The 24,112-nt window shown below is 37.6% G+C and overlaps 1 protein-coding gene across 1 annotated transcript in view; it reads right to left on the minus strand.

Annotated features, from left to right (window-relative positions):
- Window positions 1-314: 314 nt before the first annotated feature.
- LOC306882569 (uncharacterized protein) overlaps window positions 315-24,112 on the minus strand; it is a gene marked incomplete at its 5' end in the record, with an annotated part of 103,831 nt that continues 80,033 nt past the window's right edge. Inside the window, 21 exons of the mRNA XM_079437292.1 lie at window positions 315-1,856; window positions 2,743-2,792; window positions 2,932-2,979; window positions 3,085-3,276; window positions 3,407-3,535; window positions 3,960-4,160; window positions 4,916-5,115; window positions 5,208-5,331; window positions 5,414-5,544; window positions 5,944-6,012; window positions 8,375-8,675; window positions 8,768-8,962; window positions 9,044-9,181; window positions 10,991-11,173; window positions 11,531-11,681; window positions 11,774-11,961; window positions 13,576-13,738; window positions 19,985-20,151; window positions 20,396-20,554; window positions 23,014-23,169; window positions 23,597-23,722. Coding sequence (XP_079293418.1) covers window positions 1,646-1,856; window positions 2,743-2,792; window positions 2,932-2,979; window positions 3,085-3,276; window positions 3,407-3,535; window positions 3,960-4,160; window positions 4,916-5,115; window positions 5,208-5,331; window positions 5,414-5,544; window positions 5,944-6,012; window positions 8,375-8,675; window positions 8,768-8,962; window positions 9,044-9,181; window positions 10,991-11,173; window positions 11,531-11,681; window positions 11,774-11,961; window positions 13,576-13,738; window positions 19,985-20,151; window positions 20,396-20,554; window positions 23,014-23,169; window positions 23,597-23,722 — 3,282 coding nt within the window. The 3' untranslated portion in view covers window positions 315-1,645. The remainder of the gene's footprint in view (window positions 1,857-2,742; window positions 2,793-2,931; window positions 2,980-3,084; window positions 3,277-3,406; window positions 3,536-3,959; window positions 4,161-4,915; window positions 5,116-5,207; window positions 5,332-5,413; window positions 5,545-5,943; window positions 6,013-8,374; window positions 8,676-8,767; window positions 8,963-9,043; window positions 9,182-10,990; window positions 11,174-11,530; window positions 11,682-11,773; window positions 11,962-13,575; window positions 13,739-19,984; window positions 20,152-20,395; window positions 20,555-23,013; window positions 23,170-23,596; window positions 23,723-24,112) is intronic.

The raw sequence follows: 24,112 nt of genomic DNA on the forward strand, positions 1-24,112 counted from the left end.
ATTACGCAGTGCCCTTCAGAGGTGGTTATCTTGTTTGGAACGCAACATGAAAGTAATTTTCAAACACTTTCCCACACACTCCCTCGTTTGTCATTGGTTGGACAAACACAGTCCCAAACTAATGTCATTGAGCCAATGTCACTATTGAGCCGGCTGAGGTGCTCAAATTAACAGCATTTAAATAGCTTCACTGTTTACAGTTTTTGGGGAATTAACCTACTTTTATCTGGTTAAACTGGAAAAAAAATAATTACACTTCAGCTTTAAACAGGAAAAAATATACCGATGATACACTGACACAACAGTAAGTTTCTACAGGTAGAAAAACTAAATTCATTTTATTCAGCTGCATAATAAATGTGCGAATTAAATAAGTGAACACTTGCATATTTGTACATGATGTTTATTTGTAGGAAAATTGACTTCAAACTCAAAAAACACAAATATCTTTATATTCTCTTCAACCAGTGTTTGACAGTGGCAGTGCAAGGTTTGCTGCAAAATAAATTCATAAAGTGAATGTTTTCTGTGATCAATCTATTTTAGTTGACCCATAATGTAATCCATACGATAACAATTCAATTAAAAACATCAAACAACAGGACGAACAGCACTCTTTGTGTAAATGTGATGAATCATAAAACAAAGTCTCTGACACTTTGGCAGTTAGTATGAGTGAAAGAGTGACTAATGGCCTTTCACCAGACTTTCTCTAGGTTAAAAATAAAATAAAAGCCACATACAGTCATGTGGATACTTTTGAAATGTGTTTCTATGAGACACCTTAACCATTTAGCTAAACACACCAGACACAAACACATCTGGGTACCAGATTTTCCTGCCTCAAAAATTCTAGCTATAAACTATAAAACATAATCAGATATAATTTACATCTCCACTGAGATCGTTTACCAATTATTATTAAATAATTTCAGTAGTTTTACAATATTCACACACACACACGAAAACAACACAGCCACCAAACTTTTGGCTGAATAAATTAAACAACATTTGCACACACCCTGATGCCTCTCTGTGTCTCTCCTCCATGGCTTTGACCAAAAGAATGGCAGCTAAGAGCACTACAAATAAAATATATTCATTATTGCAAGTCATTTTACACTGACTCCTAGAAACACGACTGTATGAACATAACTGATATTCAAGCAAGTCCCATCACTCAGACATATACACAGGGCTTCTAATTAAAAAATACAGGCCGACTCAAAGCCTATGAGCCTATAGGGTTCAATTATGTCATTTATACGTCAAAAATAAATACATTTGTGTGAAGGAGTATTCATTTCAATGAATGTGCTGCTACATACTATACAATTAAAAAATGAGTGCACCTTTGATGAGGAGTCCTTGCCGTTCTCTAAAAATACAAATATACATCATGAGGAAAGGCTCATGAAGAGAAGTTTCAGAAAACAAAAAATCACTCTCCATGTGCAACAGACCTCGGATCCAGGAACAAGATTTGATTTTTGCAGGAAAAGCTATTGAATCCCAAACACAAGGGCTTTCACTCAGATTAATCAGAGCTACAGGATCTTCTACAGGAGCGTAAACCGGGAGACTTGGACTACGTTCCATTTCCTCTACTGATTGAGCTGTTAGTGAAGGGTACGTGTAGTTGTTCTCATGTGGGTGGGGGTCCGTTGGTGTAGAGGAGCATTGGGTAAAAGGATCGGGCAAAGTTGTTGGAGAGAGTGCAGCTATAGTCGTCCTCTGAGAGAGGCACCAGACATGTCACAACCAGCAACAGCAGGAAGAGGATGTGGAGGGGAAAAGCCGCTCGTAGGACACGATACAGAAAAGGCCTCACTGGGGACGAATCAGACTCGTCAGCCCTGCAGAAAACACAGTTAGACAGTTCCAAAGTTTTACGCTACTGCTAAAAGGTTTGGGTTTAGTAATATTTTTTTAAATGAACATATATTCTGTAACAGGGCTCAGATCAAAAGTGACAGTAAATACTTACAATGTTAAAAAAAATATATTTTTACCTTTTAGTGATCAAAGCCAACAATGTTTTTTTAACATTAAAATAATAATGTTTCTTGACAACCAAATTGTATAAAATTATTTTTGAAGGATCATGTGACACTGCTGAAAATTCAACTTTGCCATCACAGAAATAAAGTATGTTTTAAAATATATAACAACAGTATAAAACAATATTTTAAATTGTAAAAATATTTAACATTATGAATTTTTTACTGTTTTATACTGTATATCAGATAAATGTAACTTTGATAAACAAAATACTTTTTTTCAAAAACAAAACTTACATTCTAAAATTTTATAAAGTTTTTAAGATTTTATAAAGTTCAAAAGTTGAAAAAACTTTTGTAACATTAATAATTTCTTTACTATAACTTTATCAATTTAAGGCATCCTTGGTTATTAAAAGTATTAATATATATATATATATTTTTTATCTTACTGAGCCCAAACATTTTAACCTTTAACCTAAAATGCTTTAAAAAATCAACCTGTTATTTATCAACTATGCATACTTCAATGTGAGTTATTTCTTAACTTTGTGGGTTGTGAAGGTCAACATAAAGTACATGTTGAATCTTTCTAGAGGTGAAAGTGCAGCAGATGTGTGAAAGTGAGAAGAACTAGATATTGTGAAGAGAGTACTAGAAGACATCAACTTCAGCAAGGTCATACAAGGTCGCAAAATCACACGACTGAACACAGACGCATAGTAAAACTATCAGTGTGTACCTGACACTCGCGGGAGATCCCTGTGTAACGGCCTGAACTCCTGCGGCTTCCTAGAGATATCAGAAAAATGATAAACACAGACTAGAGATTCTTAGAAAACCCTCATTTACTGTTACTTTCAAAACCAAACTCCCCAAGAGCAGCGTTAGAAGACAAAATCTATATTAATTAGTGTGAGTGTTTCTGTACCTGCTGTTGTGTTGATGCTGTCCTGTCCACATTTGGACCAGTTGAGTCCTGCAATAGAACATAAAGGATCAAAACATCAGTGTGTGAGAGTGAAACCCGTCTGGCCTGCAGAGAAAGCTTGGGTTTGTGTGTGTGAGACTGAAAGAAACGTACCAGTCTGCTTTGCAGTGTGTGCAGGTCGTGTGCGATCTGTCTGATCAGCAGTCGTAACTTGTTGCTGATGACGTGAACCTTCTCTTTGGCCTCCAGAGTGTCTTCTCCCTGGTCCTGTAGCAGGATCTGTGAGGAGATCTCCTGTAGGCAGTGCACCTCTCTCTCACGAGACTGTAAGTCCTGCTGAACAGCCTGTTATGCACAGACAACAACCCATACATTAAGATATGAAGAAATTTTGTCCCACAATTAATCTTTTTTTTTCATCCAATTTTTGTGGGGGCATTATTAGATATTTCACACTAACAGCACACTATTCTACCTTGAGCGTGTCTTGATGCTCTTGCAGGATGTTGAGGTCTGTGTTTTGGTCATGGATGTTGACCATGTAGCGCTGGCTTTCTGCTTTAGCTAACCACAGCAGCAGAGAGTGAAGAGTCTCGTGAAACTCCTGTGAAAAGGAAAATGGAAAAAACAGATGAGTCTGTGTTTCTCACAGGTCTTTGTTACATGGTGCTTGTTTGTTTGGTTTAGGCTTCACAGGACAAAACAGCACATAAATTGCCCCCTGGCTTTTTATAAATTTTTTTATGATAATTACATTTGCTTAGCTTTAAGAACAACGTGCACCCAGCATTTCTGAAACCTTTTTCAACAAACAACTAAAAAACAACTTTGTGGTTTGATGGTTTTGTATCTGAGATAAAATTTCACGAACACGAAAAGTAACAAGTGGAAACGTGTGAAGGTGCAGAGACATGAGCTTACTAAACACATCTTGTGTTGCAGTTGCAAAACAAAAACCACTCATGGTACTTTTCTGTATTGTCTGAACTCTGGGATCAATGTCACTTTTCAAGCTTGTTTTTCCTCACCTGACACTCCATGAGTGCTTGATGCAGTCGGTGTTCCCAGCTGTCCAGGGCCGCACAGGCCTGTGCCCATTTCTGATTGGCTGACTGCAGATTCTCACGCAGTTCGCGTAATTCGGCGCTGTCTCCGTGCTGGAAGCCCTGCCCACTGAGATTAACACCAATCATCACTGATTTGTAGCCGTTAAAAGTCCTCTGCATGTCCTTATGAAAGAACAAAATGACAAAATTAACCTATACGGTATATGCCTAAATAATACACACTAATGTTTGCTCACCAAAGCTGCATTTATTTGACTAAAAATACAGTAAAACAATAATATTGTGAAAAATTATTACAATAAAAACTATTCAGCTCACTAAGGCTGCATTTATATGATCAAAAATACAGAAAAAAACTAATATTGTGAAATTATTGCAATTTAAATGAACTGTCTTCTATTTTAATATACTTTAAAAAATGATTTATTCCTGTGATGCAAAGCTGAATTTTCATAATCATTACTCCAGTCTTCAGTGTCACATGATCCTTCAGAAATCATTCTAATCTAATATGCTGATTTATTATCAATGTTGGAAACAGTTGTGTTGCTTAATATGTTTCGGAACCTGTGATACTTTTTTTATTCCTGTGATCAGGTTTGCATTACAGGAATAAATCATATTTTACAATACATTCACATAGAAAACAGAGAAATTTAAAATTGCAATAATGTTTCACAAGATTGCTGTTTTTTTAAATGTATTTTTGATCAAATAAATGCAGCCTGGATGAGCAGAAGAAACTTCGTTTAAAAACATTAAGAATAGTACTGATCCCAAACATTTGAACAACAGTGTATATTTAAAATAAATAAATATAAATTATGGATAAAAATGCACTCTCTCAAGTGCACTGTTTTATTAACTTTCTTTGTGTCTGATTCTATTACTCTCTAAATGTCTCTGTAAGTAAGTACTTTTAGTTTGTGGATATTGCTCTCCATGTCTCTGATGGTGATTTTTGGCTCTAGAGTTTGAAGCTTCTCTAGCTCAGGCATCACAGCGTCCAGCCATGCCATGACATCAGTGAGGTCAGAGTTGAGTTTGTGCCACTGCTGAAGATCCTGTGGCACGCTACACGACTGCACCTGCAGGAGCTCCCATCGCTCGATCACACCTGAGGCCACAGATTGGAGGGCAAAGGTCAGATATCATTGAAACTCACCCCATGTATGAACATTTCTGTAAAAGTATTACAAATAGCAACACCTGTCTTATCAGCTGCAGAAAGCACCGTCAAACCATGATCGTCCAGTTGCTCTTCCTCGCTCAGAATCAGTTTCACTCGCTTTATACTGTCTATACTGCCAGCGCACTCAGACATGAGTTTATCCTGGAGAGAGAGGAAATACAACATAAAGTGTGTTTACATGTGTGCGCCAATGTTAATGTGTGTTTAGTGAGTGAGGACTCACATAGGCCTGTGGGTGGTACTGAGCGCTGGTGTCAGTGGGTGAAGATCTGAGACTGCGTATGATCTCTCTGCTCACTCGCTTCCTGTCTGGCGCATCAGGAGAGTGCCACGGCTCCACCATTGACCTTCCTCCTAAGCGAAAGACAGAAAGAGATATTTTAACTCCGAATATCACGTAAAACAAGCATGCAGGAAGTCATCACTCAGTTGCACAACATGCTACAGAAAACAAAACAAAAAAGAATAAGAATGCAATTGGTTGCAAAACTGACGTGCATTATGAAAAACATCTGTTTGAATATGTACTGCAATACATGCAGGAGAAGATTCTTGGCAAACATAAAAACAAGCATCATGGGATTTCAAGAACATGGGGAGCTGCTTAAGAGGGGAAGTTTTTAAGCAGTCAGGCAGTGAGCACAAGGCATAAAATGTCTATTATATTTAGAGATGAATGAAGAAAACATATGCTAAAGCACGCATGTAATGTGCCGTGACCGTACTGACAGCATGCAGCAGGCTGATGCCTACCAGACACAGCCTTCAGAGCTTTAGATGTAGCTTTAATAAATGACTGAGAGCTCTCAGTGACTTCTACATCTGCAACAGAAGAGCGGCAGACAGACAGTGATCTAGACACAGATAACAGACAGAATAATCTAGACTAATAGAGAGTTATATAACAGACAGAGGTCTAGATACAGTATAACAGGGAGGCAGACAACAAGAAGCAGATACAATACTAGAGCATTGAATAACAGCCCTAGGTACACCAACCTAATTCATCATATAGATCATTCAATAATTGGGGTACATTTTACAGCAACTGAAAGTGCAAAAACAATATGCTTTCTCAACAAAAAGACTATTGATTTCATCAGTGTAACATTCTACTTGCCAAGCTTAATCATTAAAAACCATTTTAAAATAACAATGAAAAAAGAGTTTTCAAAGTTACAAATAAAATTATTGGAGTTCTTCATGAAAATACTATTTCAGTTTTTCTATACTTAAAAATTGCACATTTACCGTAATTCAGCGTGTTACTGTCCATTTCTTTGTAATCGTTTGTCAATTTACTAACAAACTTAGTAAAAATTGTTTCTACACCATTTTGTTTTTTGCTGGGTGCATGGTCTTTTTTTAAAACTATATCAGCCATTTCTTAGTCGCAGGTGGTTATACAGTTAATAACATAGTTGACAGAAGGTTGTGGAAATAAATATTTTTTGAAATACATTAATATGATAATATTGACCTCAACATTTTTTTTATTAATTACTTTGAACTCAAGACCCAATGACACAAAAAACTGACACTGCAAAAACGGTAATTTAAAGGGAACCTATTATGCAAAAATCACTTTTATAAGGTGTTTATCATCTAACAAAATCATAAACAGTCTCTCCAAATGAGCTGTTTCAGATTCTCCCTCTGTTCACGTCACCGAGGGGGAAAAGTCCCACCCATTTGTGAGGCTGCCCTATAAGCATAGACACAGCCCTGAGTGAGAAGCTGTGGTCCGCCTCCACCATTACTGATTACTTGCTGTAGCTGCTGGAGATATACAATGTCAGCGCCAAAGAGGCATTTCAAGTGTTGTGTTTGGGATGCACTAATGAACACAGGAGTCTCCATAGACTCCCTCATCTGAGCCGCTGAGGACACTGTGGTAAAGTTTCATTGTCTAAGGAAATGTCCCAGAAAAAAACGGTAAAGTCCCCAAGACGTGTAGGGATCAATACCAACACTTCATGCGGGAAAGTCAGCTCCAGACAAAGTAAGTACCACACGTTTGTTTTCCAAATTGCCCTTCCGAAAGAGCTTCTTGGCACTCTGTAAGGCTAATGATGCTAAAGCTACCATTGTCTCTGCCTGTTTTCACTGGTGCTGTCTTCATGAATGATCGTGAATAGGAATGTGGTAGTTAAAAGTTGCATATGAAAGCAATGTGAGTCAATCGCTTGAGTTTATTTGAGCTTATAATCAGGAGTGGGTCTTATAAAGTTTGTGATAGCATGCCATGTACCATGAGATCAGCTATGTTGTTATTTTTATCCCGCCATGCTCCCCGTCTGTGTAATTCATAAACACGAATTTATTATGCACAGTATAATCAGATGACTGACTTTGAAACCGAGTATGTTTTCTGTAAAGATAACAGGCTTGTACTAATCGTGGAATGTTATTTGCAAAGGTTAGCACTGCTAATGAGGGAGCTTGAGCTCTTGAAGCTCCGCCCCCTTTTCTCCGAGAGCAACAGCTCATTTGCATTAAAGCAACATACTCAAATACAGAGCGTTTTGGCTCATACCCTAAAAGTGGCAATTTTAACAAGCTATAAAAAGATTATCTGTGGGGTATTTTGAGCTAAAACGTCACATACACACTCTGGGGATATCAGAGACTTATTTTACATCTTGTAAAAAGGAGCATAATAGGTCCCCTTTAAGGGACATCAAGGTAATTTCAGGTAATAAAATATTATTTTTGTCAAGAAACTGTTAGAAAAATATAATGATCATCAGTGGACATGAAATGTACCCTAAATTGTAGAATGACTCATATAATAGATAAAGAGATCTAGATACAGTATTACAGATTATTAGTGCATCTATATACACTAATACAGTACTGGACAAGGACATCTAAAACACTCAAATAGAGAATCCAATAACAGACAGACATCTAGAATCTCTTTAAACAATTGGCAAAAAGAGCTCTATACATTTACCTAAAAGTGCAGCAGATAACAGATAAAGAGATCAACAGAGCGGCAGATTACAGACAGTGTTAGATATACTCCAACAGAGTGTCATGTAAGAGACAAAGAATTCTAGACAGACCTTAATAGTGCAACATACAGCAAAAGCAGATCTAGAAACACTAACAGAGCGGCCTATAACAGACAGATCTAGATACACTTTAATAGAGCTGCAGAGACCAGTCTGTAAAGAGTTACCTGATAGGGCGCTGTAGAACGTCAACTCCTCATCATCCTCTGGAGATGAAGATCCACCCACATCTACGGTGTGGTCCCACTCCAGTGGGATTGAATCCACACTGACGGGGGTCTCACGACCTGAGCGCTCCAGAGCAGGTGGTATCAGCTGGGACACGGCCTGGCGTACTGTCAGAGAAACATCAGAACTCATTGCAGCCTCCTCTTCCTCCTCCCTTTCTCTCTCCCAGACCCCACTGAAATCAACCGAGTCCTCCGGATCTGTGTCTCTGTCTGACAACACTCGGTCCTCCTCACGCACCTATGAGAAGGTAAAAGTGGGAAGAGTTAAAGTCAGTACTCAGTCATGAGAGTATTGTTCAGAGTTTGTGAGAGGAGTCTTTTCAAACTGACCGGGCGTCTGGTGATAAGACGGTGGTGGAATCGGGCGACTCTGCCAAACACTTCCTGGCAGTATGAGTGCAGCTCCTCTAGTTCATCTTCAATGAGTACGGCGTCCAACGGAGCACTCTTCTGGATCAGGTTCTCTCCAAAAACAATCAGATCATCGATCTTATTTGTGTTTAGAGTGATCTCCTGCTGAAATGCCTGCAGGAAGTAAATTCACAAATTATTTTTCAATCTGATTGTGTAACTAGACTTTTATACATAAAATCAGAGTGTACTGACGTTTAGTTGACGCATCTTTTCATGAATATCGCTCTCTGAAAAATGCTCCACATTGGTGAGCTGTAGGTCCATTTCAGTCAGCCAGACCAGAATCCCCTCCCGCGTTACTTCAAAATCTTCACGTTGAAATGTGAAGTGCTGCACAAAGGAGAAGCATTTAGAGTTCAGAAACATTTTAGGAAATTGAGGTTTGCCCCAAAAAAGGTACACTTTGTTATCATGGAAACAAAAAACTGATGGTCATAGATGCAATTAATTTGAACATTTTCACAGGTTTTAAAGTTTATTAGGTGCCATTTCCAAACCAGTCAGTATTTGAGAATTTAATGTATAATAAAAAGTACTGTTCACTGTAATATTTTTTATGTTTTAAAATAAGTCTCTTATGCTCACAAAGGCTGAATATATTTGATTAAAAACAAAAACAGTAATGTTGTGAAATATGATTACAATTTAAAATAACTATTTTAAATAATTAAATAATATTAAAATAGAAAATAGTTTAATTATTTAAAATTAAACTATTTTCTATTTTAATATTTTTAATTTTATTTCTGTGATGACAAAGCTAAACTGTCAGTCTTCAGTGTCACATGATCCTTCAGAAATCATTGTAATATGCTGATTTGGTGCTCAAGAAACATTTCTTATTGATATAAACAGTTGTGCTGCTTGATATTTTAATTTAAACTTTCACACATATTTTCAGGATTATTTAATTAATAGAAAGTAGGGATGCACGATATTGGAATTCTGCCGATATTCGATATGCCGATATTTTTCAACTCATTTTGGTCGATATCGATGCCGATACCGATATATTTCCTTTTGTTTGGAAACAACACCAAGTCTCTCCTGTGCAGAAATTATAAGCAAAATATTATTAATTTTGGTTAGTTTTTAAAAAGAACTTATTTATTAGAATTAAATAAAAAAAATAAAGGTTTTTTAACAGTACATTGAAGCTTTGAAAATAAATATAAATCAACTATATCAATCGCTGCATTTTTTCCCCCAGAAAGATGCAGTGTTAACCCTAATATTTTATTTTAAGATTTAACATTTGTAGATGGTCTAAAACAAAAGAGTTGTAAAAATTCTGAAAATCTTTTAGAGCTCATGATTTGTTTAAAAAATAAAACGTTACACATTAATGAATAAATCAGTATATATAAAATTATTTAATTTACAAGTGTCATGTTTGTGATTTTTTTTTTTTTCATGTAAGCTATAGCTTCTGACCATTAAATCAAAACATACTTATTTTATTACATCAATTACTGCTTTATTTAATCAGAAACACAGTCTAAATGTTATTTGTGTAGGCTATTTTACTTTTAATTTAATTAGAAGTAGGCCAACAGCGCCCCTACTATTAAAACTACTTACCGAACGGGCATTAGGACCTGGGGGAGGCTGTCACTGCTGCCCCTGCTTGTGCTATAACGGTTTACTCTATCCCACACCGAACGCGTCATTCTGTACATGCCTTCACACATTAAATGCAGCGATCCAAAACAGTCAATCTATTCATCATTCAGACAAAACTTTGCTTCAAGAATGAGCCACATTGCTGACGTGATCTAATCGCTAGCACACCCTGAGCACATGCGAGTTAACCCCTTCCCCTTATCGGCAAGACATATCGGCATAATTTTGCATGTCAGGCCGATGCCGATATTTACATTTAAAGTCATTATCGGCCGATTTCAATATCAGTCCGATAATATCGTGCATCCCTAATAGAAAGTTAAAAAACAGCATTTATTTGACATATAAATCTTTTGTAACATTACAAATGTTGTATTGTCACTTTTGATCAATTTATTGTCTCCTGACTGACTAAAAGAATAAAAATAAATAAACACACACACACAGACAGATATATATATATATACCGTATGTATGACTTTAAGAAAAAAAAAATATCTATGACTCAAGTCTGACCTTTAACCTGCGGAGCACAGCGGCCACTCTCTTCTGTAACGTATCCCAGCGCTGGTTTCCCTCATGCACCATCAACTTCAGCCTTCTGGCACCGTCTGTCCGGTTCTCTCGTGCCAGACGTCGGTATTGTTTGTTCACCAGCTCCAGCTGTGTCAGGCGCTCATGGATCTGGCGCTGGAACGCCTGCATGTGCGTAAATTTAAAAACAGTGTTAAGTGTCCAATAGATTACGTCTAGACAATCACAAATTTGAGAGTGCCACTACACTCTTAAAAACAGGTTATTTATTGCCATTTATAGTTCAATGAAGAACCTTCAACAGCCATGGAACTTTTCCATTGCACAAAAGGTTCTTTATACTTGAAAAAGGTTCTTTAGATTATTAAAATGTTCTTTACACTAAGAAAAACAGTTCATTAAAGAACTGAAATGTTCTTTGGGGAACCAAAAATCGTTCTTCTTTGGTGTCACAGCGAAAACCCTCTTAAGAGTGTATTTCAGTATTAATTTGAATCTGTATGAGAGTTCTGGTGCTATTACCTCAAACTTTTTGAGTTCCTCTTTAGCACAGGTGTAGAGTACATCTTTAGTGGCAGGGTTGGCCGCTGTACGTTCTGCCGTGTTCAGCCACTCTTCAAAGCGTGAATAGTCATCCAGGAACTTGCACCACAGACGCCATGTCTCCTCAATCCTGCAGGGGACAGTATAGAGCACAGTGGTCAGAAAAAAAAAAAAAAGTGACATTATGTAACCAAACATGCTGATTTGGGTGTTTGTATTGACCTCATTCTCCTCTCCATAGACATGGCACATATGTTCCTCCAGCGGCGGTCCAGGCTGAGCGTGGTCTGCTGAATGGAATCGTTCTCTCCATCACTACCACAAGCGTCCGCATCATGCAGTAAAACGTCACACAAGGTCAAAACAGACGTTACACCATCTGTGTGCTTTTCGATGTCTCTCTGCAAGTCCTAGTGGAGAACAACATCACACTCTAAAGGCCTGCTCACACGCAAGGACAGGAACTATAATGATAACTATAAAGTTTTAATAATTGTTCTTATTCTATGAGAAGAAGAAAGTCCACATCAGAACTATAATCATAACGACACAGAGAAGCAATATCATTGGAAGCAATTTCAATTTCAATTTCAATCCACCCTGCTTTAAAGAGCTTGAGCATTCTTGGTGTGAATAGGCCTTAAGACTAATGTAGGTTTATACCAAAAAACTCAAACTATCAGTCGTCTAAGAAAGATGGCATTGCAAAGACATAAAAGTAATGCAAAAGGATACATCAATGTCATCTCATATTAGGTGAAACTTCATGTAAATTTTCAATAATGGAGGAATATACACTTATGGCTTGTTTCCACTGAGTGGTACGGTTCGGTACAGTATGGTACGGTACGCAATTATGTCCGTTTCCATTGTCAGAATTTGTGAATGGTACCAAAATAGCGAACCGTACCGTACCACTTTTTTGGTACCCTTTCGTTGGGGTACCTAGCACAGCAAAGGGTACCAAAAGGGTGGAGCTAAACTCACTGAAGAAGTTGATTGGTTTACTAAATCGTCACTTTTGCCTGATACAAGGGGATAAAGCTTCTCCTTCACTCGTTCCGCTCTGCTATGTTCGGCTTATTACATCAGAGTGCGCAAACACAAAAAAATATAAGTGTATTTTATAATTTTATATTTTCACACAGACAATAGCCTTTTCTCAATATGCGTTCTTGTCTGTTCTTGTGGACTTGTGAAACGTAATTGCCAAAACATATTGCTATTATTGTGTCATGAAATGCACTTTTAAGAGTTTTTCATGCGAGAATATAGTAGTTTAAAACTCAAATCTGCAGTTTATTTATAAATATATAGTGCCTATTTGAAAATTTGCTATGCTGATTTTGGAGCTTGAGGCGATCAGCGGGCGCTCAATGCTCATGTATCCGCCTCGAGCAGCCTTACGCTCGGCCTTCCAACATTTGCCGCTGGCTCTGATGTCTCTGTAGTGATTAAACATGAAATATTTGTTTTGTGTATATTTAACAGGCATTTGTGGTCTCAGGAATCTATTATTTATTCCTGGTCATATCATTTTTACTGAGTACAAAGTTTAACTTTATATTTATTTTGAACTTCACCGTAGTAACTTACAGCGCTGACTTTGTAGCATACGTCTGACTGAATTGTTTGCTTTTGTCTTTATTTCCTCTTATATAAGTCTCGTATACTTTGTACTTATACTTTTATAATGGTTATTATTGTTAATTAAAACTGACATAAAAGAGGCAGAGTTGTGCTTATTGTCGATCACTACACCACGCCTATAAAGTAAAGGGTACTGTTGGCAGTGGAAACGGAAGCTGGATCAGGGTGTTTGGTCCCGAACCGTACCGTACTGACCCGTACCGCTCGGTGGAAATGAGGCATTAATGGTAAAGATGAATAAGCTTTAGTGTCCCTCTTTACCTTTTACTCACCCTAAAGCACGGGTGCTTAAAGAAATGTACCTCATAACGCATTGTGCATTTTAAACATATATATTAGTCATTGTGGTTCTGTTCTATATATGCACTGATTACCTGATGCTCTACTAGTTTGCGCTGTATCTCATCACTGTTGCAGACGCTGTAGATGATCGGTTTGGCCAGTTCACCCTCAACGCGGGAAAGCCAGATACGGAGATTACTCATGTTCTTATCCAGCTGCTGCACTGTCACCAGCGTCTCCTTCAGCTTCCTCACCCTGAAATACAATCAGTCAGTCTTTCAATACATTTTTTTTTTTTTTTTTTTTGCTGGTATTCAATAGAACAGTGTAAGAGGAGACAGGAAGCAGTAAGAGGGGAGACAGGAACAGAATTGGGAAAAGACTATTAAGCTGGGACTTGAACTCGAGTCTTTTGTGTATTACATTGTGTGTATCACTTAACAGTAGTTAAGAGTTTTGATTGGTTGGACATTTGCTTTCCTGTAAAACAGTAGTCAGTCACAGTCATCGTTTCTACTATAGAGTGCAACAGTGTCTGTCCACATTTTTAGTGTCCTTTTTCACATTCATTTTCCCCACAGAAGTTTTAAAAAGTGCAATTTTTGTAGTTTAAAAATGATCATTGTAAAAAAAAAAAAAAAAGTTAATATGATACACAGTTTGTCTGTCTTTAGAAGTTAAGCTATCGCTCTGGAGTAATTCCTCTGGAGACAATGAATGGGATTTTTACTTTAGAAACCTAGACAATATGGATATAGAAATGGATTCTTGCAATGAGTTTTGTTCTGTGTGGTGCCTGAGGAACAGTTCACATAAACAGCAAACATTCCTTGACCTAGTGTCGTTCCTATAACTAGCCTGCCAGCTGAGGTTTACAAAGACACAATGCAGGACAAAAGGCTTTTTATTAGGTTTGAGTGTGCATCCGGTCCGTCTGTCGCAATCTATTCAACCCAGACCAGAACACTCGCTGTTAGGACTATCTGAGCGTGCAGACGGCATTCACACCACTCTAAGAGTGACGTCATGTGACTAAGAGGATGGGGGGCATTCCTTCATAGTCATGTGACATTTCCAATGGAGGTCCAACCAAAACAAACCAGAGTGCTGATGTGGAAGAAGTGACATCACACAACAACTCGACTGCACGTGACAGCAATGCATTGAAGCGTTTGGTGTTCATATCAGAACATAACATAAGCACTATTTGCATTTATCACATGCAAAATGAAGGGAAAACACTTTAATAAAATAACAAATGCATGCAGTCACTCAAAATATTTGGTGCAATGAAAAAAGGCAATGAGACAAGATGTCCTTGCTGTATCACATCAATATAAACACAAAAGCCTCAAAAGATGACAAGATTTAAAAACATATACTATATAAATAGTGTTAGCTATTCCTGATTCTATATGCATGATGCATGATTCCAGATGCATGCATCTTGCATTTTCTTTGCAGCCTGATTTTGGAGCATCTCTATTTAGAATTGAAAACATGCACCATCTGCACATCACCAGCACGTCCTCCCTAGAAACAAGTGTGTTTCCATGCAAAGCGGAATCTGATCAGTCCTGCAGAACACACACTGACAAAAGCACTGCCCATCCCCCTCTCACAAAACATGCATGCTTACATGAAAGCCCTGTGTGTGTGCAATTAGCAAACACTTACTCGCAGACTGGTGAGGCTCCATGGCTCTCTCGTGTTAGCGTTAGCATGTCTGTCTTAATGGCTGTGGCTGATCTCACACAAGCTCCTCTCACAGACTGTGGACTGCTGTATACATTACCCCCACCCTCCTGTCCCTCTCTCATATTCAACCCCTTACTCTCTCCCTCTCACTGAATGGCCAAGAGATGGAAGATGGTGAGGAGGATACTCCATGTTCCCATCACTTTCTTCAACTGCATTACAAATAGGCTATAGCCAGTAGTTTTAAATATTTAGGAACATTTATAGACTGTCATATCACAGACAACAATTTTGGCATGAGCAAGTATATTTTAGAGATGTGTTACAGGAATCTTGTGGAGAGTGTTATGCATTTTATTATGACAATCTGATACAGAAATCAAATCTGAATATTAAATGTAAAGCAAAATTGTCTTGAGTCGTTAATGTAGCAAGCTTGACTGCAAACAGAGTTGGGGGTAACGCATAACAAGTAATGCGAGTTACGTACTAGTAAAGTAACGCATTAAATTTACAAGAAAATATCGGAGTTACTTTTTTGTTTCCCCATCTATTCACTGACACCTCTCCTGTACCCATGTTGAGATAAATTGGGAGTGAAAAACAAAGGCAGAGGCACTTCCTTTAGCATGAGGCTTATTAATTTCACTTTTGGTCTGAAAGGGCCTTTACAGTTGCCAAAAATATAACTTTTGGGGTTTTTGTTATAAAAATAAACAATTAAGCCCTCCCAGGTGACAAAAGTAACGTAAAAGTAACATAAAGCATTCCTTACTAGGAGTAACACAATTTTATTGACTTTTTTTTTTGCAATATTGTAATGTATAACTTCCCCTAACACTGATTGTAGGTAACACACAAAGGCAACCAAATCATATTTATGTATCAAAACTTCCAAAGTTAAACAAAAATAATTAATCTAATCTCTTATCCCTTACATCTCAATTTGAGTAGTTTAATTTTAGTTTAGTTTGTTTGTTGTATGTGGCATTATGGGTGTACAGGGCGAGCCTGAATGTGCAAAATAGCGTGTAGCAAACAGGTAGTAGCAAGTTAGACAGCATCATGTACTTTTGAAAGTCATTTTCTTTAACATATGAGATTCTTGCCTAACCACAGCTAAGAAAGCAATGTAAAAATACATCAAAAGAATATGTGTATGTCTGTCTTAATTGTGAGTACATAAGAGTTCAAACAGGGACTTCTACATGTGTTGTAGTCCTCTGTGGTCTGAGATTATGTTCCATGGGCTAAAGATAATTAAATCCAAACCTATCCTGAACAGATTATTAATCCCAGAAGAACACTGTGCCATTTCTCTAAGCAACAGGTGAGGGATGACTAATGAGCTAGGCAATTTAAAAGAACACATAGAAACAACACATAGAAACATCTTCAACACAGAACACCCTAGCTACACTAGCAACCACCTAGCAACATGCTAAAACCCACTCAGAACAACTGCATAAAGTAGCAGTAACAATTCCACAAAGTAAAAGTGCACTTCAAATACTCAGATGATGCACTTAACTAAAAATAAATAAATAAATGAAGTGTGGAATGTTGGACACTTCACACACTCAACAGCTTTCCTTACACAGTAGAAAGACAGAGGCTGTCAGAATCTGATGCTGAATGACAAAATAACATAAAATTCATACACAAGATAGACAATGCAGGGTATAAGTGTGTAGCATATAATGCATCATTTGGGACACTACTTGCATCTATGCAACATGTTTTGCACAGACAGGTACCACTCATATTAAAATAGAGTTAATAATAATTTGTAATAATTGATTCAGGTGATTTCATAAATCTGGGCCACAGGGAACCACATTGGTGGGCCTCACATAGGAGCCTCACATAGAGCTGCTTGCCAAAATCTTTCAGTCTTTAGAAGAGAGTATTTCACGGGTGTTGGGAAGATCCAGAGCACACTTTAGCTCTCTGAATGGTTTAATTCAATTGTCCCACTTCACGATTAGTCAGTATTTGATATCCATTCAGGATGATAGTCATGGTGGATAAAGACTGTTAAAATATGGAATCTTATTTGTGAGGAGGCACAAACAAATGCACACACACAAACAGGCAATGCTGTCACACACCCTAAAATAAGACTGGCCATAGAAACACGTCCAGCTACAGGTGTCTTAAACAAATTTCCTCATACAAACACTTTGGTCAACATTCCACAAACGAGTCCTTAAAACAGGGAGTAGAGAGTTTTAATGAACTTTCCTGAATAGGAATCTTCAAGATCGCTTATGAGTGTGTTCAGCGGGGGTGTTTTCAACATAACATCTGTCCCATGTCGGTCCATTGTCCAGCAATAGTGAGCAGAGTTTTGTAAGACACCAAGGGTTCAATAATACAATGGCTGCCATCACTCAGCAAATGGCAGAAGAGCAGAAGGACAGAGTTTTGATGCTGATTGGCCGAGCGACACAATAAGTGTAGACAGAAGACTTAGGGGACGGTGAGTGGACACAAAGGCCAGTGCTAGCAGACAGCAGCTGCCGCGTGTGCGGATGCTGTGAGTGAGGGTGAACTCTGCTGTGATTTTAGCTGACAAGAGTCAACTTCTGTAATCCTGCTTAGAGACTTGTCTCAATCACACACTCCCATTTGCAAGTTTGTGTGAGTGACACACAAATATATACATAAAGTGCCGTTCAAAAGTTTAGGGGCAGTATATTTTTTTTATGGTTTTGAAAGTAGTCTCTTCTGTTCACCAAGACTGCATTTATAAGTTAAAGATAAAGTAAAAACAGTCATATTGTAAATTATTATTACAATTTAAAATAAATTCTTCTAATTAAAATTATATTTTAATATAATACAAATTTTATTTATTCTTATGATGGCAAAGCCATATTTTCTCTAGTGTCACATGATCCTTCAGAAATCAATCTAATATGGTGATTTGGTGCTCTAAAATTTCTTATTATTATTAGTGTTGAAAAAAAATTATGCTGCTTTTTTCAGGATGAACAGAAAGTTCAAAAGAACAGCATTTATTTGATATTTAAAAATATAATCAATCTTAGTGACCCCAAACTTTGTAAATACTACAAATGGTAGCGTATAATGTATATTAACATATCTCTTCAGATGGTCTAACTACAGATTAAAAAATAATCTCTAAACACTTGATAGTGACAATGAAAACAGAGCGACCAGCTGAGACAGGCCCAGGCATGCTGGAGTCATGCTCGTGAACTTTGACCTCACACACAGAGAAAACAAATGACTTCAACAGCATTATCGACACAGGCACAACCCATTAATAAAACACTCTATTGATGCACACAAAGTGAATTTAAAGGAATAGTTCAACAAAATATACATATAATGGACAGTCAGTTGGATCATTATCTCTGACAGGGTGAGCTTGTATCATCCCAAAGGTGTTTATTTTTGGATAACAACCCTGTTGACTGCATGTGCTTTGGTTAAACTTGTGCTCGTCTCAGTGGTTGATGGGAAGGAATATTGACAGGCCTAAAGCTCCAGCTCAAGGTGAGAGCCGACAAACAGGCAGATCTCGTGCCTGGTTACCTACTGAGCCACAAAGCTACTTTTAGTGTCTACCTGCACCTGCACAGCCAGTGTTAGCTCTAAAACCTTGACATTAGTGGCACAGAGCCAGAGTTAACATTCAAATCGCTTCTAGACATTCAGGAATCTACTCGGCTGGGAACTATGATAGAAATGTTTGTAGCAAGGCATAATTTTTCTGACCACCTATTTGCAAACCAGATTAAAACAAGCAAACATGCTACTAACACAATAACGCTGACAGTTTTTCAGACCTGGCTACCAACAGAATTTGAATAACTGTCAGTGCAGAGATTTTTGCTCAGCAGCAGATGTGAAGATCTAAAGCTCTACACGTGAATTTATCTGCTGCTATGAGGCAAGAGGAAGCTGCAGGTAAAGAGAGCAACAGGCCACTGGTTTCTTCCCCTTATAGCCACCAAACCTCTCTTAAGAGGCTTGTTTAAGCAACACAATTACATTAAATTACATTTAACCAGCTGATCTGCTTACTGTCACAATGTTCCAGCTGTATTTTGAATTTTGAAGTTCTTTACTGACATTCATGGTTCCAAGAAGAACTCTCAAAATCCATGGAAAAATTCCACTGCACAAAAGGTTCTTTATTGAAATGTGCTTTTTTTAAGAAAAATAATGTTTCTTTTAATGTTTCTTAACAAAAAATAAATATAGATGCATTGAATGTACTTTATAATGATCCCAGAGATTCAGAACCAAAGAGAAAATGCAGAAAAGAAAAGCAGACTTGGAGACAAGGAGTCAACAAGCTGGCCATCAATGTATCATGATGCTACAGCCACCATATGTCTAATCAAACGAAGAGCTGGACAAACCAACCCCCTCCATACGCTTCATCCACTCTGATATCGCCCATCTGGACTGATGCCACGTGCAGGTCTACATTTCAGTCTCTCTCTCTTGCAGTTTCTGACTCAGTGGAGCTGATGTTTACGCTGCACTGAATGTGACAAAGTGCACTTCCTGTCTGTTATATAAAGTGTGACTGAGCTGAATTGGATCAATGCCAGATTAACATCACTATGCCTTACGAAGTACTTTGGAAGCAGTTCATATCCCATGACCCAAACGTTTTTAAAAATCCAGCAAAGTTCTCAAGTTACTTGTGCATCACAGTTTTATGGTCACATTCTAGCAGTATTTATAATAAAGGAGTGTTATGTACTGCATCTGATTTAGTGTATTTAAGCATGGCCATGCTCAAGGTTACTAAGGTCTTACCTGGCCTCGATGTGATCAAACAGATGCTGCCAGCGGTCGTTGATGTCCTTGATCTTGTCATTGATTTCTGTTTCTTTGGTCTTGTTGCTAGCAGTGATGAGTTGTTCTCCCAGCTGTTTCAGATGTGTCTTATTCTCACTAAAGAGGTTGATCTCCTCCATACAATCCTGAAGAGAGTCAATATTTGAGTGTAAGTGGGCGAGGAAAGTAATAATGATTAATATTTTGAGAGTCATACTCTTGTTGTTAGTTTGCTTACAACATTAGGCAAAACAGGACATATAGCAAGCAAATGAAAGCAAATAAATGTGGAAAAAACGTTCATTTGCTATTTAGGTTTAGCAAAATACAGTGAAACGCTGGATCAGACAGTACAGTCTATCTGAGGTGATTTATGCTGGGTGATCGAACCTTCTTGAGTTTCTCCACCATTTCCTCAATGCTCAGCTCAGCACTGTGTGCCACCTTGTTTTCCATCTGTGTCAGCCATTCACATAGCTCCCGATTCTTCTCATTGAAAATGATCCAGGCATTCAGTCGATCAGCAATCTCCTGCTTACGAAGTGACACCTACAGAGAGAGACAGAAAATACACAAGAGATATGACAGCATGAGTGCAGCTCACGCAGACAGGGAATCTCACTAAACCTGTCAAAAAGATGTGCAGACCATATTTCTCACCAAAATCAACAGTAAAACATAATAAATATGTTTTTCACATTTTGACAATTAAGAATACACACAATTCTAAGTACCACAATTTTGTAAATAAAAAAATAAAAAAATAAATAGTATTAATTATGTTAATATAGTTGTACTGCCTTTATACTGATTTTAAAAACAATGTAATGCAATTGTTACGGTATTAAATCTAATGAATCAACACTGAGAATACATGGAATTACAATATATATATTAAAGCCACTTCACTAATTTGTGAAGCTCAATTATCTTTTGCTGCACATCAGAAATATATTGTTTGGTTTTTCTCATTGTGATGGATGATTAAGGGAATTTGGGCTTTGTTTTCCCTCCTATTTATATTTCTGTGAAACAGGAAGCCATGGCTGGATAATTTCATGTTCATAATCACCCTGGAGTGCTCAAAATTGTGAATATGAATGGGATTATACTTCAGAGATATTTTACTTATAAGAATTTCTAGGGGTGCCAATAATTGTGTCCAATGTGTATTTGAGAAAAACATGTATTTCATAATGCTATTTCCCCCCATTTTAAATTCTTATTATCCAATGAAAATTTAGATTTTTGTGAATTTTTTAATAAAAGATCAAAAGGATTAACAATGCAAATGAATTTTCACAGCCTGCCTTGATCATATTTACCAAGGGTGCCGATATTTTTGGCCATGACTGTAGTTATGTTTTAGTGACACCCGAACACAATCAATTAATAAAATTAGTCTCAAATTATGTGAACTCAGAATTTAACTTAATAAATTTAATTTAAATAGACTCATAATACACAGAGGCTCATAATAGGGAAAAATAAAAACAAGAATTCTCTATTCTTTTCAAGTTTATGGCAAGGCAGGGTAATCCCGTTTTGTTACAAAGGACCTATATATGTGTTTAAAACATCTTTATGAACCTTGCCACTAGAAAGTTTTAAAATCCTGAAAACTCAACAGCTGCCACATGTGGACTTCACTGTTACCAGGCAACACCCCCACACCCCCCACAGACACACACTCACACTCCGGCGTGTGACAGACACACACTGGGAATGATTTCCAAAACAAAGAGGTAAAGACTCCTGCTTCTATTCACTTCTGTGTGTCTTTTCTCTGTGTCCTTCACTCTCCACCATCTGCTCTCTTGTTCCAGTGTCAAAGACCCCCACCCACCCCAAAACTCACACCAGACCCCCAAAACATGACCCCAGGAGACTTCAGCTGACTGATCCAGCACCATATTCATTAAAAAAGCAACGAGACTGTAATATGATTGATGCACAGGTTCTGAAAGTAAATCAATACATGGTCACCAGAACAGCATACATCAAGGAACTTCACAGGAACAATGACTCCAGCTGAATCAATGAGCCCTGATGAGAAAACATCTGTTTCTTGGGGAGTGACGGTGTGCCAACATTGTATTTAAAATAGATGGAATTTCCTTTGAGCATGTCGTCTGTGTTTGTAGGTTTTTTGAGCAGTAGCAGGAGACAAAACTGTCTCCAAAGGTTAAATATAACAAAACAACCCTTGGAAACACTTTAGTATAAGGACCAATTCTCACTATTAAGTAGTTGCTTAGCATGCCTATTATTAACATATTGACTGTTTATTAGTTCTTATAAAGCACATATTCTGTATGACTATATTCTACATCCCTAATTCTACCCAATACCTAAACCTAACAACTACCTTACTATCTATTAATAAGCAGCAAATTAGGAGTTTATCGAGGCAAAAGTCATAGTTAATGGTTTGTTAATATAAAAAATTAGACCTTAAAATAAAGTGTGACCCATTCTCAAAAGTAACGTTTAATAAATGAATAAATGAAAAAACAAACAAATTAATTAATATTTAATAATTTAGATAAATGAATAGTTTTAATAAAAGCTAATCAATAAATAAGTTCTCTTTAAAGCACAGAGTTTTAGTTTGAGTTAGGTTTCACTCAGTAATTATAATTAAGTTTAGAAATCAACAAAAAATGGCACGTCTTCATTTAGATATCAGTAGGTAAACACGTGTTTTCAAATAAGCAACATGTTTTATAAAGCACGTGTTTTAAAAAGCAAAAGTTGCTAAGTATCTACACCTTAAACTACATACAAATAATACAGATTCATTCATCGTCTTTTACTGTTAAATATTTCCTTCAGCTTCTCACACACTAATCAGTCAGCTCAATGAGTTAGAGCTGTCAATGTTTAGACAAATGATTCCTGTAGGCTTTATATTTGCTCTGTTTCCTCCTAGTCCATCTAAACGTCTAAAGCAGAAAATACAAAAGTCTCTGGTATGTCTGCTAGGTAAACATATTTGTGTGCCTTACTTTGAGGCAGAGCTCTTCCCACTGGCAGTGCAGATGGTCCACTTGCTCCTGCAGGAGTAGGACGTCATCGGTGAGGATGTACTGGGACAGGTCCGTCTTCATGGTGCTGAGCTCTGAAAGACTGACGGACCAGTCCTCTAAACAAACCTGAACCTCCTGCATAACATAACACACCACCGTCACACACACACTCACATAAAACACTGCCACACGTCCCAGCTCTGACTCACACAATCTCTCTATCTTTTTCCCTCTGGCCCTACGAGATTAAAGCCCATGGGACAAAAGAGGGAGGGCAGGAGAGAGAGAGAGAGAGAGGGAGGGAGGGAGGAGGATCACAGCTGAATAAGCCTATAGCAGGGAGGAAGTGGTTTTAGCACAAGCTAACTGCTAACTTTCAGCATAGATGCTTTTAACTTTACCAAACACCATAACTGTTGAGGTGTGTTTTGAGTATTTTATTTTGGTTATGTTGCTCTTTTATAGAACAAAAGTAGGTAATTATTTACCCCCAGTCATATTTCCGGTGTATTAATAAGTCAGTCAACAGTATATGAAGCAGTTCACCTCTTAGATTTTTTACCTTCACAAGGAGGCGTTCCTCTTCCATCTCCTCCTGCTGATCTGGGATTGACTGCTTCAGTCTGGCTCGTACCTCTTCCAGGCGATGGGCCTGATCAGCTAGTCTGGTCTCACAGGTCTCCCATTTCTGCAAAATAATTTTTAAAAAGATACAAATAGAGGCTACTGTAATGCTCTAGCGTGATTTTGATGTAATATCTTATATAAGCCTCTTTATATGCGGATGGAGTTATCATTAGTCAGGAAAAGCAAAAATAATGCAGAGAAAACATAGACAGCTTATATGTGAGGGTAGATTGGTACACACAAACATATGGACAGGTGTCCAGCCATCCACTGTGGAAGGTCAGTGTGCACTACATTAAACCAATGTCTTGGCGCAGAGACAAATGAAAAGTTAAGACATGACTAGAGGCAATGAAAACACATGCATGCACAAACACACACCAGTGTGGGGTTATCACAACAACACACATGCATCTACATGCTAATACTGTACACACATATACAGTATTAT

Source organism: Barbus barbus, assembly GCF_936440315.1.
Source record: "Barbus barbus genome assembly, chromosome: 16".
Classification (NCBI taxonomy): Eukaryota; Metazoa; Chordata; class Actinopteri; order Cypriniformes; family Cyprinidae; genus Barbus; species Barbus barbus.